The 17,516-nt window shown below is 51.3% G+C and overlaps 1 protein-coding gene across 1 annotated transcript in view; it reads left to right on the forward strand.

Moving 5' to 3' along the window:
* The window catches only part of NOL10 (nucleolar protein 10), a gene marked incomplete at its 5' end in the record, with an annotated part of 25,523 nt that extends 10,738 nt beyond the window's left edge, over positions 1-14,785 (forward strand). Inside the window, 4 exons of the mRNA XM_080813700.1 lie at positions 1,276-1,449; positions 1,712-1,959; positions 10,911-11,013; positions 13,989-14,785. Coding sequence (XP_080669826.1) covers positions 1,276-1,449; positions 1,712-1,959; positions 10,911-11,013; positions 13,989-14,108 — 645 coding nt within the window. The 3' untranslated portion in view covers positions 14,109-14,785. The remainder of the gene's footprint in view (positions 1-1,275; positions 1,450-1,711; positions 1,960-10,910; positions 11,014-13,988) is intronic.
* Positions 14,786-17,516: the final 2,731 nt, after the last annotated feature.

Below are 17,516 nucleotides of genomic sequence, written 5' to 3' on the forward strand. Positions count from 1 at the left end.
CGGATAGGAAGTAGAATTTCAGGTTAAGGGTTTATCGGATTTGGGGTACATACCTGTATATAAACAGCCCAGTTCCTTAATGTCTTATGCTCACCCAAGTTTTCTGAAGCTATATTCCAAGTACCACACTCAGAAATCCACTGCTTACAAGCAAGCATGAACAGCTTAGCTTCTCCAGTGCACGTTCAAGCGGTTTAATTTACAAGCCCTTTGAAATAGGGTTGATTTATCTGATTTCCAAGTGTGCAGCAGATAAGAAACCGTAGGAGAGCCCTGAGTGTAGAAGACTGTCGTGTGCCATGTGAACAGCTAAGTTTATGATGCCGTCTAGAAAACTTTCTGGTCTGGGGCTCTGGGTGGCTCAGTGGGTTAAAGCCGCTGCCTTCGGCTCAGGTCATGATCCCAGCGTCCTGGGATCGAGCCCCGCATCGGGCTCTCTGCTCAGCAGGGAGCCTGCTTCCTCCCTTCTCTCTCTGCCTGCCTCTGCCTACTTTGATCTGTCTGTCAAATAAATAAATAAAATCTTTAAAAAAAAAAAAAAGAAAAGAAAACTTTCTGTTCAAAAATGGTACAATTAAAAAGGAACTTAGTGTCGGCCCTAACCTATTCAGATGGGTCTCATTATCAGTTTATTTGTGTCAAAAGGTTCACACTGTATCCTTTGCGAGCAATTAAATGGCCAACGGAAAAAAAATTGATGAGGCCTTCCTGTAAGAGATGGAAGCTTCCCTTCTGTTTCCAGATCACTCGCTCAGAGTCAGGGAGCTGCCACCAGCGGCTCCCCACCATGCTAATTCTTGCCTGATTATTGTTCTGTATTTCCTTTCCCAGTTTTGGAATATGAACTTGGAAAACTCACAGATTTTGTTTCTACACGTGTAATAGCTATGCTTAAAAAGCCATGTTTCAAAAATACCTATTTCCTTAAGATGTGTTTTTTCATGAGAAATGTTAATTGAAGGAAATTCTTTCTAATGTAGTAAGCGTAAATTTAAGTCAAAAAGGTTCTTTCTTAGCTCATTATGTATACGTATAACAGTCAAGTAATACGTATTGTCTGTGAAATAGATTAATAGAATCTATTTGCGGGTAGGAGATAAAACCCAAGGGTAGTTAGAAAGTTCTGGAAACTAGTTCTAAAGAAGTTTCCTAATAATTTAATGTTGTGCCTTGTACAGCTTATTAATTCATAATTGACGGAAATGTTTTTAGGCCATCTTTCTGGTCAGACTTTATTCATACTAACTTAAAATTTCTACATTCTTTTTGTCATAGAGCCTTCCCAATATTCTCACCGATGATCGGTTTAAAGTTATGTTTGAGAACCCTGACTTCCAAGTGGACGAAGAGAGTGAAGAATTTAGGCTTTTGAACCCACTTGTTTCGAAAATAAGTGAAAAACGGAAGAAGAAACTAAGACTCTTAGAGCAACAAGAACTTCGTGAACAAGTAACGTACTCCTTCTCATTTTATATCTGCTGCTGTTTCTTTAACATAAAGTTTTCTGTGTAAGTTAGAAGAGCCTTTGGGACACTTGGGGTGTAATCGGTTTGCACTTCAGCTTGGAAGTAGATCTTCCTTAATTAAAGGGATCCCCCCGCCCCGATGCGTGCCGTGTCACGTACTCCGCGGGTGACGGCGAGTTAGAAGAGAATAACAGGTCGGTGTTCGGTGGGGGACGGAGCTGCTGCTTTACTATTTTTGTTTTCAGGAAGAGGAGGAAGAACCGGAAGGAAAACCAAGTGATGCAGAGAGTTCTGAGAGTTCAGATGATGAGAAGGACTGGGTCGAAGAGGTCAGGAAGCAGCGCAGGCTGCTCCAGCAGGAGGAGAAGGTGAAGCGGCAGGAGCGGCTCCAGGAGGACAGACAGACGGTCCTCAAGCCCCAGTTTTATGAGATCAAAGCAGGCGAGGAATTCAGGAGCTTCAAAGATTCTGCCACCAAGCAGAAGCTGCTCAAGTGAGTAACCCTGCTCTCGGGGGCCTCGCCGGGCTGCGGGGGCCTCGCTCTTCCTCGCGGCCACATGGCCCTGAGGAGGACGTTTTGGTCTTTGGAGTTAAAGCACCACAAGGCTTGAGGGGAAGTACACTGGTCTCTGTGATGATGACTGTTAGTGACCCCCTGAGGTGGAGTTTCCATAAAGTCAGGCCCGGGGCCCAGCCCTGAGAGTATTGGCCAATTACGTAAGAACACGTCTGTGCCGCGCTGGTCACACGCATGTGTCGTCCTTGCTTCCTTCCATCCGCTGCGCCGACCCACAGGTGCCCATTTGATTCTGTGCCCTACGATCAGCGCTGCTCCGTACAATGGTAATTGGGAGGCAGCAGATTCTTGGCATCTTAGCAAAAAGCTGTTTTTCTTAATTAGAATTTCGGTTACGTTTATCCATATCTTGGCTTGCCTGATTACTTGGTTACTTGGAAAATCTGCCAGACGTTTTAAGCCTTTTGCGGGAATATTGAGAGATGAGAAAGAATGTTGTCTAGATTAGTCTGATACACAGACACAGAAAGTGGGATGGTGGTTCCCCGGGGCTGGGGTGGGGGGCAGGGGAGATGCCACTTAATGGGGTACAGAGTTTCAGTTTCGGATGAAGTAGTTCTGGAAACGGATAGTGGTGATGGTTGCACAGCAACGTGAATATATTTTACCTCCGTGAAAAAGTCAACATTAAAAATATTATTTGGACACTTACAGTTATAGACGGCTAAGTAAGGAACAAACTAGGTCCTCAACGCCAGATCGTGTACAAGCCGTAGGTTAGGTAAGTCTCTGCTCTGAGAATTCCGGGGCTGAGTATTAATGTGACAGACGGTCCTGGTGGAGAATCTTACGAGAAGAGCCAGAAGGTCTGGGGAGCCCAGGGGAGGAGGGGCCGGGCGGGTGGATGAGGTACGGGGTCGGGGGCAGTACCCCGTAGAGGTAGAGGTAGACGTTCTCTACCTCACTTCTCCAGCTCCTGGCTTCCTGTTTGGAAGGTAGGCTTTTCCGGATGCAGGAAGCGGGGAAAGGGTGGAGAGGACATCGGTAGACAGGCTGAATTGTTTCTGGAACGGAGATATGGCTGGTCCTCATCATCTCACCAGCTTCTAGCAAGTAACTGGGATACCCAATGTTGAGTGAATCCTTCAACTTGGAATCCAGGAGCATCTCAAAATTCTGGTTCTAACGAATAAAAGATCGGCTGGTGAACAAGGAATCTAGTAATAGGGTCCATATCTTTGGAAGGTATCTTTACCACTCTTTTCTTTTATTTTTTTTATTTTATTTTTTTAAAGACTTTTTATTTATTTATTTGTCAGAGAGAGAGAGCACAGGCAGACAGAGAGGCAGGCAGAGGCAGAGGGAGAAGCAGGCTCCCTACCGAGCAAGGAGCCCGATGCGGGACTCGATCCCAGGACCCTGGGATCATGACCTGAGCCGAAGGCAGCCGCTTAACTAACTGAGCCACCCAGGCGTCCCATACCACTCTTTTCTTTTAATAGCAACTTCCTTGAGGTCACTTACATGACATACCATTCAGCTGCTTACAGTGTGCAGTCCATCGTCTCTGGTGTATTCACAGAGCTGTGCGGCTGTCACCCCGATGCATCTCTCCCAAATGAGGCCCCGTGCCCCATAGCGTTCGCCGCCATCTGCCCCCAGCCCACCCCGTCCCCAGGCAGCCACCAGTCTTTCTGTCTCTGTGGATTTGCCTGTTCTGCGTTTCCTGTCAGTGGAACCATACACTGTGTGCCGCTCGTACTGGCTTCCGTCAGGTTCGTGTTCGTCTGCGCTGGAGCATCAGTCGGCCCTGCCTTCATTTCTGTTGCCGAGAGCGCTTCTGGTGTGTGGGTGGACCCTGTGTCCTTCATCGTTCGCCGGCGGATGGACCTGTGGGTTGCTCCACGTTTCGGCTGTTGTGAATAATGCTGTTGTGAACGTTTGTGCGTGCGATCTTACCAGATCACTTCATCCCTCCCGGCTGCACACCTAGGAGTGGAGTGGCTCTCATACGTAGCGTGATGCTTAACCTTTTGAGAAGCTGCCTGCCTGCCAAAGAGGCAGCTCCATTTCACGTTCCCGCCAGCAGCGTGGGCAAGCTCACTTTTTATGTACCTGTTAGTCTCGAAGGTTCAGCTGGGAGTCCTGCTCAGAGGCAGAGGGAAGACCAGTTGTTTGTAGGTTTCGGATTCTGTGGAGTGAGTTTCTTTGTTAGATTGTCCGCTGGTTCTGTCTTGCTTTTTTTACTTGGCCGCTGGCTCTTGACTTGGCACTAGACCCAAGTGGGGACGTGATAAGGTTTTGTGGAATTGTGACTCTCTTGTGCCTTGGCTACATGTCAGGCAACTCCAGAAGTTCCCTTTCAAGGCTGGCTGAGAGAGGACCCATTTGCTCCCAGCCCACTGGCCAGGAAAACCTGGGGACAGTTGTCTTCAGGTAAGCACGGTAACGTGATTTGGGGGCGGGAAGGTGCCTCCCACCATTTTTGTTCTGCCCGTGGATTGTAGCAGGACATTAATAAGAGAAACAAAAGGATGGAAATTTCGTATTTAGTGGATAAATAATAGCCAAGTTAATACACTACAGTTCAACATTTTTACTCCGTTAAACTTTTATTTTTTTGGGCGGAAGAACTGTGGAAGTGATAATGCTTCTTGAGCTTAAAAGGAGAGTCCTGCTGCTTAAAGTAATAACCCTTTGGTATGAACAGCCTGCAGTTTGCTGGCCTTTTGGCACAAACTGCTTACTGAGTTCTAGTCTTGACTGGATTATTTTGGCAAACGCTGAACTTGCAGCATCTTTGTGTTATTTAATGAAGCATTGAACCATTCTCCTTCAGAGAACCAAAGTGACGCCTTCTGCTTATTGTTTGAGTTACCACAAGGCAGTCAATAAAACACAGCATCAAAACTGAGTGTATTAGGTTTTAAAGGTTCACCTGCACTTGCCCAACTTTAAAACGTTTTCTGCAAAGGGAACAGTGAATTACGAACCCTAACTCCGTACTTGAGTGAGTTGTCCTCTTTGCTTGGCCTGGTAACATGGCATCAGACCCACACCTCCGTGTGTCAGCGCGTGTTTGCGTCCTGACAGCACCAGGCTTTGTGAGTGTCTTCAGCCGCCCGGCAGCCTTGCTGGCCGCCCGTTCATCCATCAGACCGTCGCCGAGTGCCCGCCTAGGGTGAGCGGTGCCGTCCGGAGCCAGGGCTGGGAAGGCGAGCGCGGCTCCCAGGACCGCAGCCTCCCCGCTCCCGCTGCTGCTCTGGACGGCACAGGGCCACGCGGACGGTGCACGAGAAAGGAAGGGGTTTAAGTTTTGGAGACTGAAGGAAGTTTTTACAAGAGGTCGTACTGACACTGGTCGAAGACAAAGACAAAAGGTTGAGCACCCACAGCAGGGTGGGGGAGATGGCGGGCGAACAGGGAGCGCTGCGTGAAGCCACGGGACGTGGTCGTGGCGCTGCGGGGGCGCGTAGAGTGACCGGGGAGCCACCCACGCACAGCTAAGCTACTGAGTTTACCAGCAGCAAATCTGTTTCCAACCCCGTCCCCAAATCATGTGAATACCTACATAGTAGCAGTCCATGTTTGTTACAGAAAATAAAAGTAAAAACTTAGAGGCATAAAAGTCCCTCTTTCCCAGAAACTGGTCATGAAATATCTTAGTTTGAGAGAGAAACTGCAGGGAGGGGCCCCTGAGCTCAGCTAACAGACTGTCCAGTGGTCCCAGTCAGAAGTAAGTGGTAAAAGCCTGAACTGTGGGGCAGGGGGGACCAGGCAGCCTTGCGCCAAATTATTCACAAGACTGTCTAAGAATAAGAGGGGAAAATGGCCTTACAGCTCAAGGTTGTTTGGTTACTAATTTAATAGCACAGGAGAAAGGAATGGTCAGGCAGTGTTGAACTGTCTGGCTGTGTTGGACCAAAGTCAAGGAGATGGAGTGAAAACCAGGTTTAAGGTTGCAAGCACTGAGCCAGCTATCAGCCCAGGAAGTGTGCGGTGGCGCGCGTCTTGGTGACGTTCAGTAGGGAACCCGAGACCCAGGGGATGGGCCAGAGACGTGGGGCTGAGCAAGCAGTCCCGTGTGCTTGTGGCCCACTCCGAGTGTGCAGAGTGCGGTGAGGGTGAAGAGGGGAGTCCCTGGCGAGCAGCAGGTATTTTTTGAGTCTGGTAAAAAACCGCACACCCGTCCTTAGAACGATACACCTGCACACAGAGTACTGCTGCTTGTTTTATAGCTGTCGCCGGTGAAATTGACCGCCAAGGGCTAAGGGTTCCAGTTTGGAAGACAAGCGGAGGAGAAGGAGGTAGTAAAGATCACTGAGGAGTTTTCAGAGTTGTAGGCAGAAAGCTGGAAAGAGCCAAGCAGGGAGAAAGTGACACAAGGGTGTGGCGCAAATGTCAGAGGGAGCCCGGAGGGCCACGGGACAGAACAAAGCCATGCTGGTCTTGCTGGGACCAGCTTCTTTAGGCATCAGCCCAAATATTGGAGGGCAACGGACAGATGAATGAATAGAGATCATAAATTGTGAGCGGTTAATGTGGATGATTCTTCCAAGGAGTTTGGCAGAAAAAGGAAGGCATCAAAGCCAACAGGTTGATGGGGAAGGTCTTGTAGGCTTAGGAGAGCTAGAATGTGTCAGTGGGCGGGGAGGGATTACCGGTGACGAGCAGACAGTGATGCAGGAGACAGAAGTGACAGCTGAATTCAGTAAGCAGTCAGGAGGAGACAGGCCCTGGGTAAGGAGGGGGCCTCAGAAAGGACGGGGGTATACCCTCAGAGAGCCCGAGGAGAGGCCATCAGGATGAACGGGTAGAAAGTGGGGCAGTTCATGCCTCGGGCCTGTCAGGAGTCTGGGCAGTGGGCCTCTCCAGTATCCGGGGCAGCGGCCGGCGGGGACATGCTGGGGAGCCTGGAGGAGAGGTCTAGAACAACATGGCTTCCGGGAGCCCAGGAACTGGGGCCGCCTCCCCTCCCCTCCCCTCCCCTTAGGCAGCCCTTAGGTAGGAAGGCCTTCCCCTCCCCTCCCCTTAGGCAGCCCTTAGGTAGGAAGGCCTTCCCCTCCCCTCCCCGCCAGGCAGCCCTTAGGAAGGAAGGCCTTCTTTGAAGCACCTAGCCTGTGGTCCGTCTTGGACATTCAGAGATTTCAGAGCCATTTCCTGCCTTGGAGGAGCTCACCTTCTTCCCCAGGTGACTTGAGTACCCCTTGGGTCGCTGCTTATCGTGCCTGCAAATTTATCCCTTTGTGGATGCGCTGTGGCCCGTTTTACTCTCCAGCTGATTTTCCTCACTGCCGGTGGGTGAGAGCTGAAGGAACATGGTCTTATTTTAACAGAAGCATTTTTAAATCTAATTTTGAAAGCAGTTTAATTCCAAAGTTGCACTTAGAAAACCGAATCTCTTCTTACTCAAGTTGGTATGCACTCAGGTGACCTGTAAGCATCCTTCCATTGTAATACGTAAGAATGTAGAATAACAGGTGAAAGTCTCCCTTTTACCCCCACGCTCCCTCCCGGAGGTCACTGCTGTGTGTGCCTTTCTAGAATTCAGGGGCTCCTGTGGGTGCACGCTCACACGTGCGCAGTGCTGGCCGTCCTCTCCTGGATGTGAAGGTCCCCGCCGATCCTGTTGCCGGCAAGCGGCTTTGTCCACGTAGCCATGAGCATAGAAGAGTTTTCTTTGCAAGTGCATGTGGGCCTCCCAGTAGCTGCACTGCTGGTTCATTAGGCCATGACGTGTGCAGGGGTTTCTTCAGACTGTACCACCCAGTGCCAGAACTAGCTGGCTCACAAGGGGTCACATCGCCCTAGAGAGGGGCTTCGAGCTCTCCGCGCTCTTACCAGCATGCCTGTTCCCCGCACTCGCGGCAGCCGGGGCCAGCAGGCATCTTTGTGACTCCGAGCAGAGCTGATCGATGCCGTATGCAGATAGGCAGGTCACTGTCGTTCGCATCTCCCGACACGGGCGCTTCGAGGAGCGTGCGGACAGACAGGAGGCATTGAGATGGAGTTTTCGGTGACCTGCGCGGTCTCTGTAAATATCTGTCCAAGGTACTCGGCTCTGAACGGAGTGTTTCACGTTTGCTCTTTCGCTGTAGGTTCCGCTTCTCCACTGCCTGCCTGGTCCCTTTGGTGTGGACTGTGGACGGGTGTGGACTGTGGAGGGGCGCGTCCTTTCTTTTGAGTTAAGTCCTCTGAACGCTGAACGAAGGCACTTGCCTCCACACAGAGTGCTTTTAAAAAACTTGGTTGAGGAGCATTATTTCCTGGGGCATAAAATAAATATCTAATTTGGTGTTTCCCCTTGTACTTCATGCCCTTTTTTTTTTTTTTTTAAGATAGCCTTTCTGAGAACTCTGGCTCTTCCCCCACCCCGCCATAGCCCTGTCCTTTGTCCTGTGCTGGATAATTCTACCCTGTCAACCTTTGGAAGGTTGACAGAGGTTGGAAGCCCACATCTGTCTTCTTAGCAGTCCCCCTAAAATGGTGGGTGGGGGGGGGTGGTCCTCATGTGACAGTGACATTTTTTTCTCTAAAGTTCTTAACCTTCCCTATCGATGTCACACAGTGTGGATTTCTGCATTTTGTTCTTCTATTACAGCAGACGGTTTTCAGGTGTCTGTCTGCTGCTTAAATCGGCTCTGACTGGATTCATTCTCAAGTAGCTGGCTTAGGACCTGCTGGTTAGCAGCCACATACTGTAAACCGACTTTCAAAGGGAGGGAAGTGGAACTCGCTTTAATGTAGAAATCTCCACACTCAGTGCCTGTGTCTGATCTTCTGCCATGGCTCGTTCTAAAACTCTGCTCGTCTTTCCAAGCAGCCCAGACAGAACAAGTTTTTACAAGTGCACATTGAAAGTACATTGAGAGAAAACCAGAATTCATATACCCTATCATGGAGGAAATAAGGTCATTCTTAAAAAAGAGTAGTAATTGCCCACAATTTACTTGAAAAGTCACTTTCTTCCCAAATTAGTGTCTGCTGTGTGCCTCCCTGTCTCAGCGGCTCCATAGGTCTTCGGAAGCCATGAAAGGAAAGAACGAGAAGGGCACGAACAGGCTCAGGAATGCGCTTAGGTGGACGTATTTCCCCTCCGCGCTGGAGCCGCTGACACTTCACGTCTGCGTTCTCGCTAAAAAGCCAAACTAAACCAGAGCTTCGTTTCGTTCCGGCTGTCGTGTGGAAGCTTGTCATTCGGAAGGCTCTGTGGACGCGTTTCCTGCACAAAACGGTGTAGATCAAGTTTGGTCTGACACACTCCTGGAAACCAGAAATGCTTAAATTGGAATCCTGGGTTTAGACTCGAGTCCTCACGTGGCCCGGGGCGAGTCATTTAGCGCCTCACCTCCCTTCTCGCCATCTATAAAGGATAAATACTTGTGTCTCAGGGATGTTGAAAGGATTAATTAGTTCGTCTGTAAAGCACTTTGAAGATGAAAAGTACTTTAAAAGTGCTTCTTAATAACATTATTGCTTAGAAAAGAGTGCCACTTTCATGCTAACCACTTCACGTCTCAAGTTAGGTAAAGAGGCGTGTTCGGGACGTTCCTGCTCGTCGTAAACCGGAGATAAGTCTCCCCTGGTGCGGACATCAAACATTTCCTGCGGAATTTCAAAGGGGCATCGCTTTATCTTGCGGGCCGTTTAGGAGAAGGCCTCTGCTCAGTAATTAGTTATGAAGATCGTATTTCAGGCAAAAGCAAACCCTTCGCCCGATTCAGCCATTTCTAAATTCAGTCAGGTGTTTCTACAGGGTCACTCGAGAGGGGCACACTCAACTCTGGTCGGTACAAGGAGGATCAGAAAAGGGAGCGTTAACCTTTCTTTGGAAGAGGGAACAGCGGATAAGAGAGAACCGTATTCTCTTCCTCTGGCTTCCTGGGCCCCCTCCTCCCGTTTCCATCACGGGCACCCATGGGTGTTGCCACCTTGGTCGGTTCTCCAAGCGTCAGAGCTGCCATGGGAAGTCACCGTTTTTTCCCTCCAAGCCCAGTTCACAGAAAGGGCCGTGTTCTGATTTTCCACTGGAACATGAGTCCTGCGACATGCAAGGAAGGGTCACGTGTGCAAGATACAAACCGGACGTCTTGATGGCAAAGCCGGGCCGGGTGGTGGTTCTGGTGCGGATGGCACCCATGCCACAGCAGGGGCCTAGAGACCCTAGAAAAGTGTGGGAAACGTGATCAAGAAATGCAGTGAAATTTCCACTGGGGTAAAGTACGACGGGCGGAGTAATTCAGGTAAGAAAGTGGAAGGAAAAGGTACCGAGCCAAGGAGCAGTGACGTGAACAGACCGAACGGAGTTTACCTGCAGAGCTTTCGATTGCCGTCTGTGGTCAGATGGATTCACGTCCCGGGGTCCGTACGGTGGGTGGTGAGTGTCGCCCAGGGAGCTGAGAGCAGGTGAAGGGCGCCTCCAGACTCGCATGGCACTTCTCCTTGGCCTCACCTGGAACACCTGCCCGGGGTCTTCCCTCGGAGAGGTGACCGGGCGGCCGGAGCGTGATGCGCTCGGCAGCCTGCCTGGTGTGGGGCCTGAATACAGAACACTCCAGAAATGTCCGTGCCACTGACCGTTCCAGTCCATCACGGGCTTCAGAAATAGCTCTCCTCCCGTGGCGGCTTCAGAAATGTGATTTAGCGAGATCAGGAGCAGCCCTTGAAAATCTATTTGGAACCGCCACTTGAAATACTAAACGAGCGGGTGTTTTGGCAGCTGCTGTTTTTACTGTGTAGCTGCTGAGCGCGAGCGACGTCGGTCTGCCCCCCGTTCTTCCCGCGGCTGCGTTCCGTGAATGCCATTTTCTGTCTCTCCCATAAGTGTAACAGATTTTCTTCGTGTCATCCGTTCTAATTAAAACTCGTTTCAAATGCCAAATCAAAACAATGCTAATTAATGTGTCATTCTCTTAAATCTCCTCCAGTAAAACCCTTGAAGATCGTTTGAAACTCGAAGCAAAAAATGGCACGTTGAGCGTAGCAGACACCACAGTCGGCAGCAAACAGTTGACATTCACATTAAAGAGGGTAAGTTTTCCAACGTGATTTTGTTAATTCAGGAGAGGAACGTAGGCTTCGCACCGTGCATGTGTCTGACCTCAGCATGGCCTTCCCAGGCTTGTCCCCTGTCGAGGTGGCCGTGTTCCTGTTCTAGCACTTTTCCTGCAGCCGGAGCCCCTCCGGGACTGGGAGCGAGCCCGCAGCTTGGTGGAGCCTGAGCCCGAGCGGGGCCCTTGCTGTCCTGACAGAGGCGGGCCCTTAGCGACCCGGAGCTGGCAGTGCTGGCGTGGAGCCGGCCGTGGGGTTTCTGGGTCACTGGGCCACCTTGGTGCAGCCTTGTAAAGTGAAAGCCCTGACGGTCCAGGGCTTAGAATTCAGGGTAAAATGAAAATAAGATGCCTCTAAAATTACTAGTGTTTTGCAAAAAACCAAAGAAGCACGAATAAGTGCTTGGCCCCATGGTGAGGTCTGGCAGAGGCTGTGAAACTGTGTGGGGAACTATAGCAATTTATGTTTGATTTTACCTGTTTGTATCATTAGAGCAACAAAATTGTAACTATCAAATCTCATGTTTAGGAATAATTAGGGATTTGTGTAGTGTCCAGTAAAAATCTCCTTTGATACTAGGTGTATTATTAGATGAAATCTCAGGTTTTCCCAGGATTTTCATGTATACTTTTTTTTTTAAGTAAACTCTACTCCCAGCATGGAATTTGAACTCAGGACCCCCACTGTCAAAGAGTCACATGCTCTACCGACTGAGCCGGCCAGGCACCCCTCGTGTATGCTTTCTAACGCGTGACTGGATGTAAGGGGGAAGTTCGTGCTTTGGTATTATTTACAGTTGTTCAGTGGCAAAACTAGGATTAAGGCCCAAATCCGGTTTCCAGGTTTCCTGTACTGCAGCTTCTCACCAGACCGTCGGCCAGGCTGCTTCTAATAAGGCGTGGGGCTGACACGTGTCCGCATTCCCCCTTCTCTGGGCCAGCCTGCTGGCAACAGTGGGTGAGCAGCTGGGGCAGGACGGAGAAGCAGAGGGAAAGGAAACTTGGGAGATGAGCTACCTGCGCCCTCGGTCATTCGGGACTGGGCATGTAGCACCGACGTCGTCTGGTGCAGCCTGCCACAGAGAGGCTGGTGAGCGTCCCTTTCCGCGTGGGGCTTTGTCTGCGGGACAGTCACTGCTGTTTCCAGGCCCCTCTGGAGGCTTCTTTGTGGAGAAGGCCCGGCAGGACTCTGCAAAACATGCTGCTGCAGACGGAGAGGGGCTCCCGGGAGACTGCTCTGCCAGCAGACCCGCGGGGACACGCCCGGGACGGCTCTCCACGCCGACGGTGCAGAAGAGCGCATAACGGACGAGCTCCGGCGCCTGTTTATCTTTATTCGGTCTGTCGCTTTCCAAAATTATGTGGACAGGAGACACTTTGGGGGATACTTCATAACGTGACGAAACAAAATATTAAGTCATCAGTGCAGGTTGATCCTACAAGGGCCCTGATACCGTAGTTCGGTGAGCCCGTGTGCAGGTTCCTCCGGGTGTGCGCGTGTCCCACCAAGTGTGTGTCAGCTCTCTGCCCTGGGGTGTGTGCTGCGGGGACCTAGGGCGAGACAGACGGGGCCCTTGCTCCGCAGCTGTCAGTCTGCTGAAAGAAGGACAGGTGGTGGCAGGTGCTTCAGCAGAGGACGCAGCGCTGTGAGGGCGTCTGGTGGGGCCGGACCCAGACCAAGGGGCCAGGGAGGGGGAGGTGCTGTGAGGTCGGGTCTCTAAGCGGCGTGAGAGCCCTGAGGGGTCAGGCAGGGTGCCAGGCAGCGGGTGGCACTGAGGCAGCCTTGTTTGAGGATCTGAACGGGAGCCCGTGTGTGTCAGATGAGGTCAAAGGGAAGAGGGTCAGACGGAGCGGAGACCACACGGCTCCGGCCCAGAGGGCCTCGTGAGGTGCTTACCGGAAGTCCAGGTGGGACTGTGGGAAGCTGTTGAACAGTTGTAGTTAGCAGAAGACTGACCCTTTTTTATTTCTAAAAACTGACCAGCTGTTGCCCAGGGGGTGGAGCCAAGCGGCCGCTCTGGGGATGTGCCAGAGGAGCCGACGGGATGGGATTTATTGGGACTCTTGAAGAATAGTAATAATCAGAAAAAGAACTTAAGGAATTTTTCAGAGCCCCAGTCTCACAGATCACTCTCCTTCCCCACTACTCCCTCTCCTCTCAGCATTTTATTTTAAACTATGAAATAATGCCCGTTGGAGGTGAACGGGGACGTCTCCTTCAAGAGCAAAATACGAAGGAGGATTTTAGGTGCGCAGAGTAACACAGGTCAGCGTAAAGCAGCCTCATAAGGGGCCTAAAAGGCAATGCTTTCCAGGTTTTAGAACTTATACCCCAACAGGACTTTCTCGGTTTACCTTTTGTGCAGTTCCAGCTGGGAATATCTTTCTGAGCTTTGCATTCAAGAGTTGGTGCCCTCAGAACTGGCAAATGTGCTTTTAAAACCAGGCGGCTCTGACCTCCGTCGTGGGTTCTGCTCTGCCAGCACGAGCGTCGCCACGGGAGGCCCGCCCGCGGAGCAGTCAGCCCGCGGACCCTGTGCCCGCTCCAGTCGGGGACCTGCAAGCGACTTGTCTGCTGAGCCCTTGTCCAGGCTTAACGGCAGCAAATCTCAAGCTCCCCAGGGGAGGTGGACTTTTTGGAAACAGCCAGATTCTTTGGAATCTGTTCTGGTGATTGATCCTTAATCGTGGTGGCTTATAATACGCCTTCGGTACCTGTAACTGTTTGTGTGTGTGTGTTTGGGGCAACATAAATAAAGCAGTGGTCCTGGCTAATGCCCGGCTCGGCAGGGCAGGAGCGGAGTCTGGGGGCCAGACCGCGTGCCCCGAGACCCCGGGCAGCTTTGCTCCCTCCGCCCGGCTGTGGTGGCGGTGTGACGGGGGTATTCTCTTGGTTACCGAAGGGGGTGTTGGGGTTTTCTTTCTCTTTCTCTCTCACGTAATTTTCTCCCTCAGTCCGAACAGCAGAAGAAGCAGCAGGAGGCTGAGAAGCTGCACCGACGAGAAAGGAAAACCCTGCGCCGCTCAGCCGGTCACCTGAAGTCCAGACCCAGACGCGGCCGGCCGTTCCACTGACTCCAGACACGCTCAGGGCCGCCCGCGGCTCGGGGGGAGCGCCCAGACGGACCGTCGTGGCAGCATGCGGAACGGTTCGTGTAAACTCTTGGTACCTGGGCAAGGTAAAGGTTTGGCACCTGTCCCCATGCCTTCTGCAGCAGACTTGGAGACCGCCCCCTCCCCCGCCCTGGGCAGTGCGTCGCCCCGTGACCTAGGGGCACTGTCTGTATCTCCCCCCCCCCCCCCCCCCCGGTTTTAGTCAAGTAAGGCCGGTGGTGGTTTTTCGATATTGTGAAATGTGTACCATGAAATGGGAGGTTATTCAGTGCTAAAAATGCAGATCGGCCTTGTTGTAGGCGCGTTTTGCTTGCGGGGCCTGCTGCCCTTCGGTGTTGACCCCCAGGAACCTGTTTGTGTCTCACCGGAGCTGTTGTGCGGGCCGTGTTTGCATTTCTGCGTTGGTAGTTTGTGACTTGTTTATGTGTGTGGGGTTTTTAAAACATTTTTATAAGAGAATATAATTTAATCGTAGTAATAACCTGAAGAAACGGAAGCTATTGGTTATTCTTTTAACTTTTCACAAGATTAAATACAGATTTTCTTTTTTTTTCTTACTGTTTTTTAAAGAGCAATTTGAGATAAACTGGCTAGAGAAAACATTTATAAAAAATAAATACTTTCATTTGAATAGTTTCTTTGCGAAAGATCCATTCTTTGAGTTAATTTGAAAATTGAATTCGGTTTCCCTAGTTCTCAGATATTAATGTGATTTTGGAGGTGTGTTTCTTTACGTACAGCTGGGGCCAGGGCTCTTTGGCCGCTAAATGATGGAATCTGGCTGGACATGCGCTCAGCGCAGAGGGAGAGAGTGCCGACGGGACCAGGCTGCGGGCTGCGTAACCAGCCTCACGGACAGCAGGCCGCAGCCCCCGGCGCCGGCAGTTCGCTCCCCTCTTTTCCTTCCCTCCTGTTGCAGCGCTGGTCCGTAGGCCTTCAGGTCTCTCCCGCTCTCTTTCCTTGGCGTCTTTCTGTCCTGTCCCTGTCGTGTCTCTGTTGCTTCCGTACAGACATATGTCCACTTCTGAGAGGTGCAGTCTGTTTCCAGAAAAAAAGGATGTGCTTGACTGTGGTGTGTGTGTGTCTGGTGTGTCTGGTGTGTGTGTGTGTGTGTGTGTGTGTGTGTGTGTGTGTGTGTGTGTGTGTGTGACGTGTCTGTGACGTGTGTGTGTCTGGCGTGTGTGCGGCTTATGTGTATCGACAGACACTGTCACCGGAGTCTTGTTACCTGGCCGCCCTCCCAGCTTGTGGTTTGGGACCAGAGGCTTCACCTGTTGCCGCTCTCTGCTCCTTTGGCCTCCCGTCCCCTGCCTCCTCCCAAAGGAAGGGGCCTCAGCTCTTGCTTGTCTCCATGTCCACGCTGATGGCTTCCTCAGAGGGAAGGATTTCGGAAGTTAAGGGAGGCTGCCGCTGGCCGGAGTGTGTCCCCAGGGCTGGGCGGTTGCGCTGCGGACCTGTATCCCGGGGTGGGGCCTTCCTCACGCCTGCCTGGCCTCCCGGGGCCTCTTTCCCTTTCCTTCCTTCTCAGGGGAGGGGGCTTCCCTGCGGAGCCGGGAGCCAGTAGGCGGTGGCGCCGAGTCCCAGGCGCAGTGGCACGATCTCGCGGGGTGTGATTGTGTGCTCTGTGACATGGGGCTGTGTGTCCGGGTGTGGCCGGGGCGAGGGCCTGGGACGCTGGCAGCCGAACCACCCAGCCCAGGGTTCGATCCCAGCCCTGCTGCCCATCAGTTCTGGAATCTTGACTGTTTAACCTCCTTGAGCATCTGTTCCTCCTATAAAATGAGCCCAGGACTTCATTGTCATGAGAGCGAAAGGACGTACTTGGTGGGGTGAGCACTGAGCACAGCGTGAGGCCGGTGAGTGCTTGGTAAAGCTTGTCTGTCACCTGCCGCCCTTCCCGCACCTCAGCACACAGCCCTCCGAACTCCGAGGATCTCTTAATACCGAGGCTTTTCCAGGGCAGGGGTGCCCCTCGGCATTTGTCCTGGGGCATTCCTGAAAGGGCGGGTGGAGGACCTGAGCTGCATCTGTGTTGGCCGTTCAGGGGAAGCACAGCGAACAGACTTGCACAGAAACCGGCCCGGCCCCAGGGCTCCCTCACCAGTGCCCTGCGACAGCCCCGCCTCTCGGGCGCTGACATTCTCCAAGTGCCTGCTACAATCCTCACCTTCCTTTGCGGGACACGTCGCGTACTCTGGAGCGTGTTTGTTGGTAACAGATGACCAGCCCTCGGTTGCAAGTCTCCACCAGGAACCCACACGCAGGCCACTGGTGGCCCAGCCCACGGGTGGAGGCTTGGTTTTCACAAGACTGTCCCGGGCGCTCCGGAATGGTGGCCCCTCCCCTGGTCCTGCTCCAGATCCCCCTCATTCTCTAATATCCCTGGCCTGATGCCTCAATATATTTTTAAACAACTATTTTCAAAACAGTTGTTTTCAGCAGTCGGGGCAGGGAGCAGGGAAAGTGGCTGGGGCGTGCTGGGGCACAGTGGGACATCTGGGCTCTGGCTGGTTCTGCCCCTTAACCTGGGCGGTGAGCTACTCTCCCAACTTGGACACCTTTCTGTACGCATGTTATACTCCAATGAAAAACTCCTCTTAGAAAGGAATTGTTTTAGCAAAGTCACCTGTACCCATTATAACAACTTATTCCCGTAAACCCCCCCAAGATATATTTGTCCCAGTACTTTTCTGTTCTGTAAACAAGCATATACACACATGGTAGTCACCTAGTGGGGCCATACCATTTATGCTCTTCCTCACCTGGAGTTTTTTAACTAATTTTCTCAAGTGTGGACAGAGAGAGATGTCCTTCATTCTTCTGTATAAACTTCAGAGTATTTTATTACATGGTTCATCATCCGTAAGCTAATTCTTCTCCTATTGGTGATTATGCTTAAAAATCCACAGAAAGAACCTTTTAAAAAGTCACATCTGTAGTAAGTATAACCAAACTTACTTTTTTCTCCTTTAAAAAAAAAAAAAAGACTTACTTATTTATTTTAGAAGGAGTATGCAACAGTGGGGGGTGGGACAGAGGGAAAGGAAGAGAGAAAATACTTTTGCTCCCTACTGAGTGCAGAGCCCAGCAGAGGACTCGATCCCGGGACCCCGAGATCATGACCCGAGCTGAAATCAAGAGTCGGACGTTTGACCGACTGAGCCACCCAGGTGCCCCATAACCCAGCTTACTTTTTAAATGGACATAGTAACTTCATGAAACACCTGTATGTAGTGAAGCAATCTAAATGTCATTCCCATTTTTTCTTCCTTTTTTGTATATGGGATTTGAGAGCATTTCAGTTCCCTGGTTAGGATATAGTTTTAGCTTTATCCACCGTTTGTCAAAAGAGCAGAGGCAAATACCTTG

The sequence above is a fragment of the Martes martes genome, assembly GCF_963455335.1.
Source record: "Martes martes genome assembly, chromosome: 9".
Lineage (NCBI taxonomy): Eukaryota > Metazoa > Chordata > Mammalia > Carnivora > Mustelidae > Martes > Martes martes.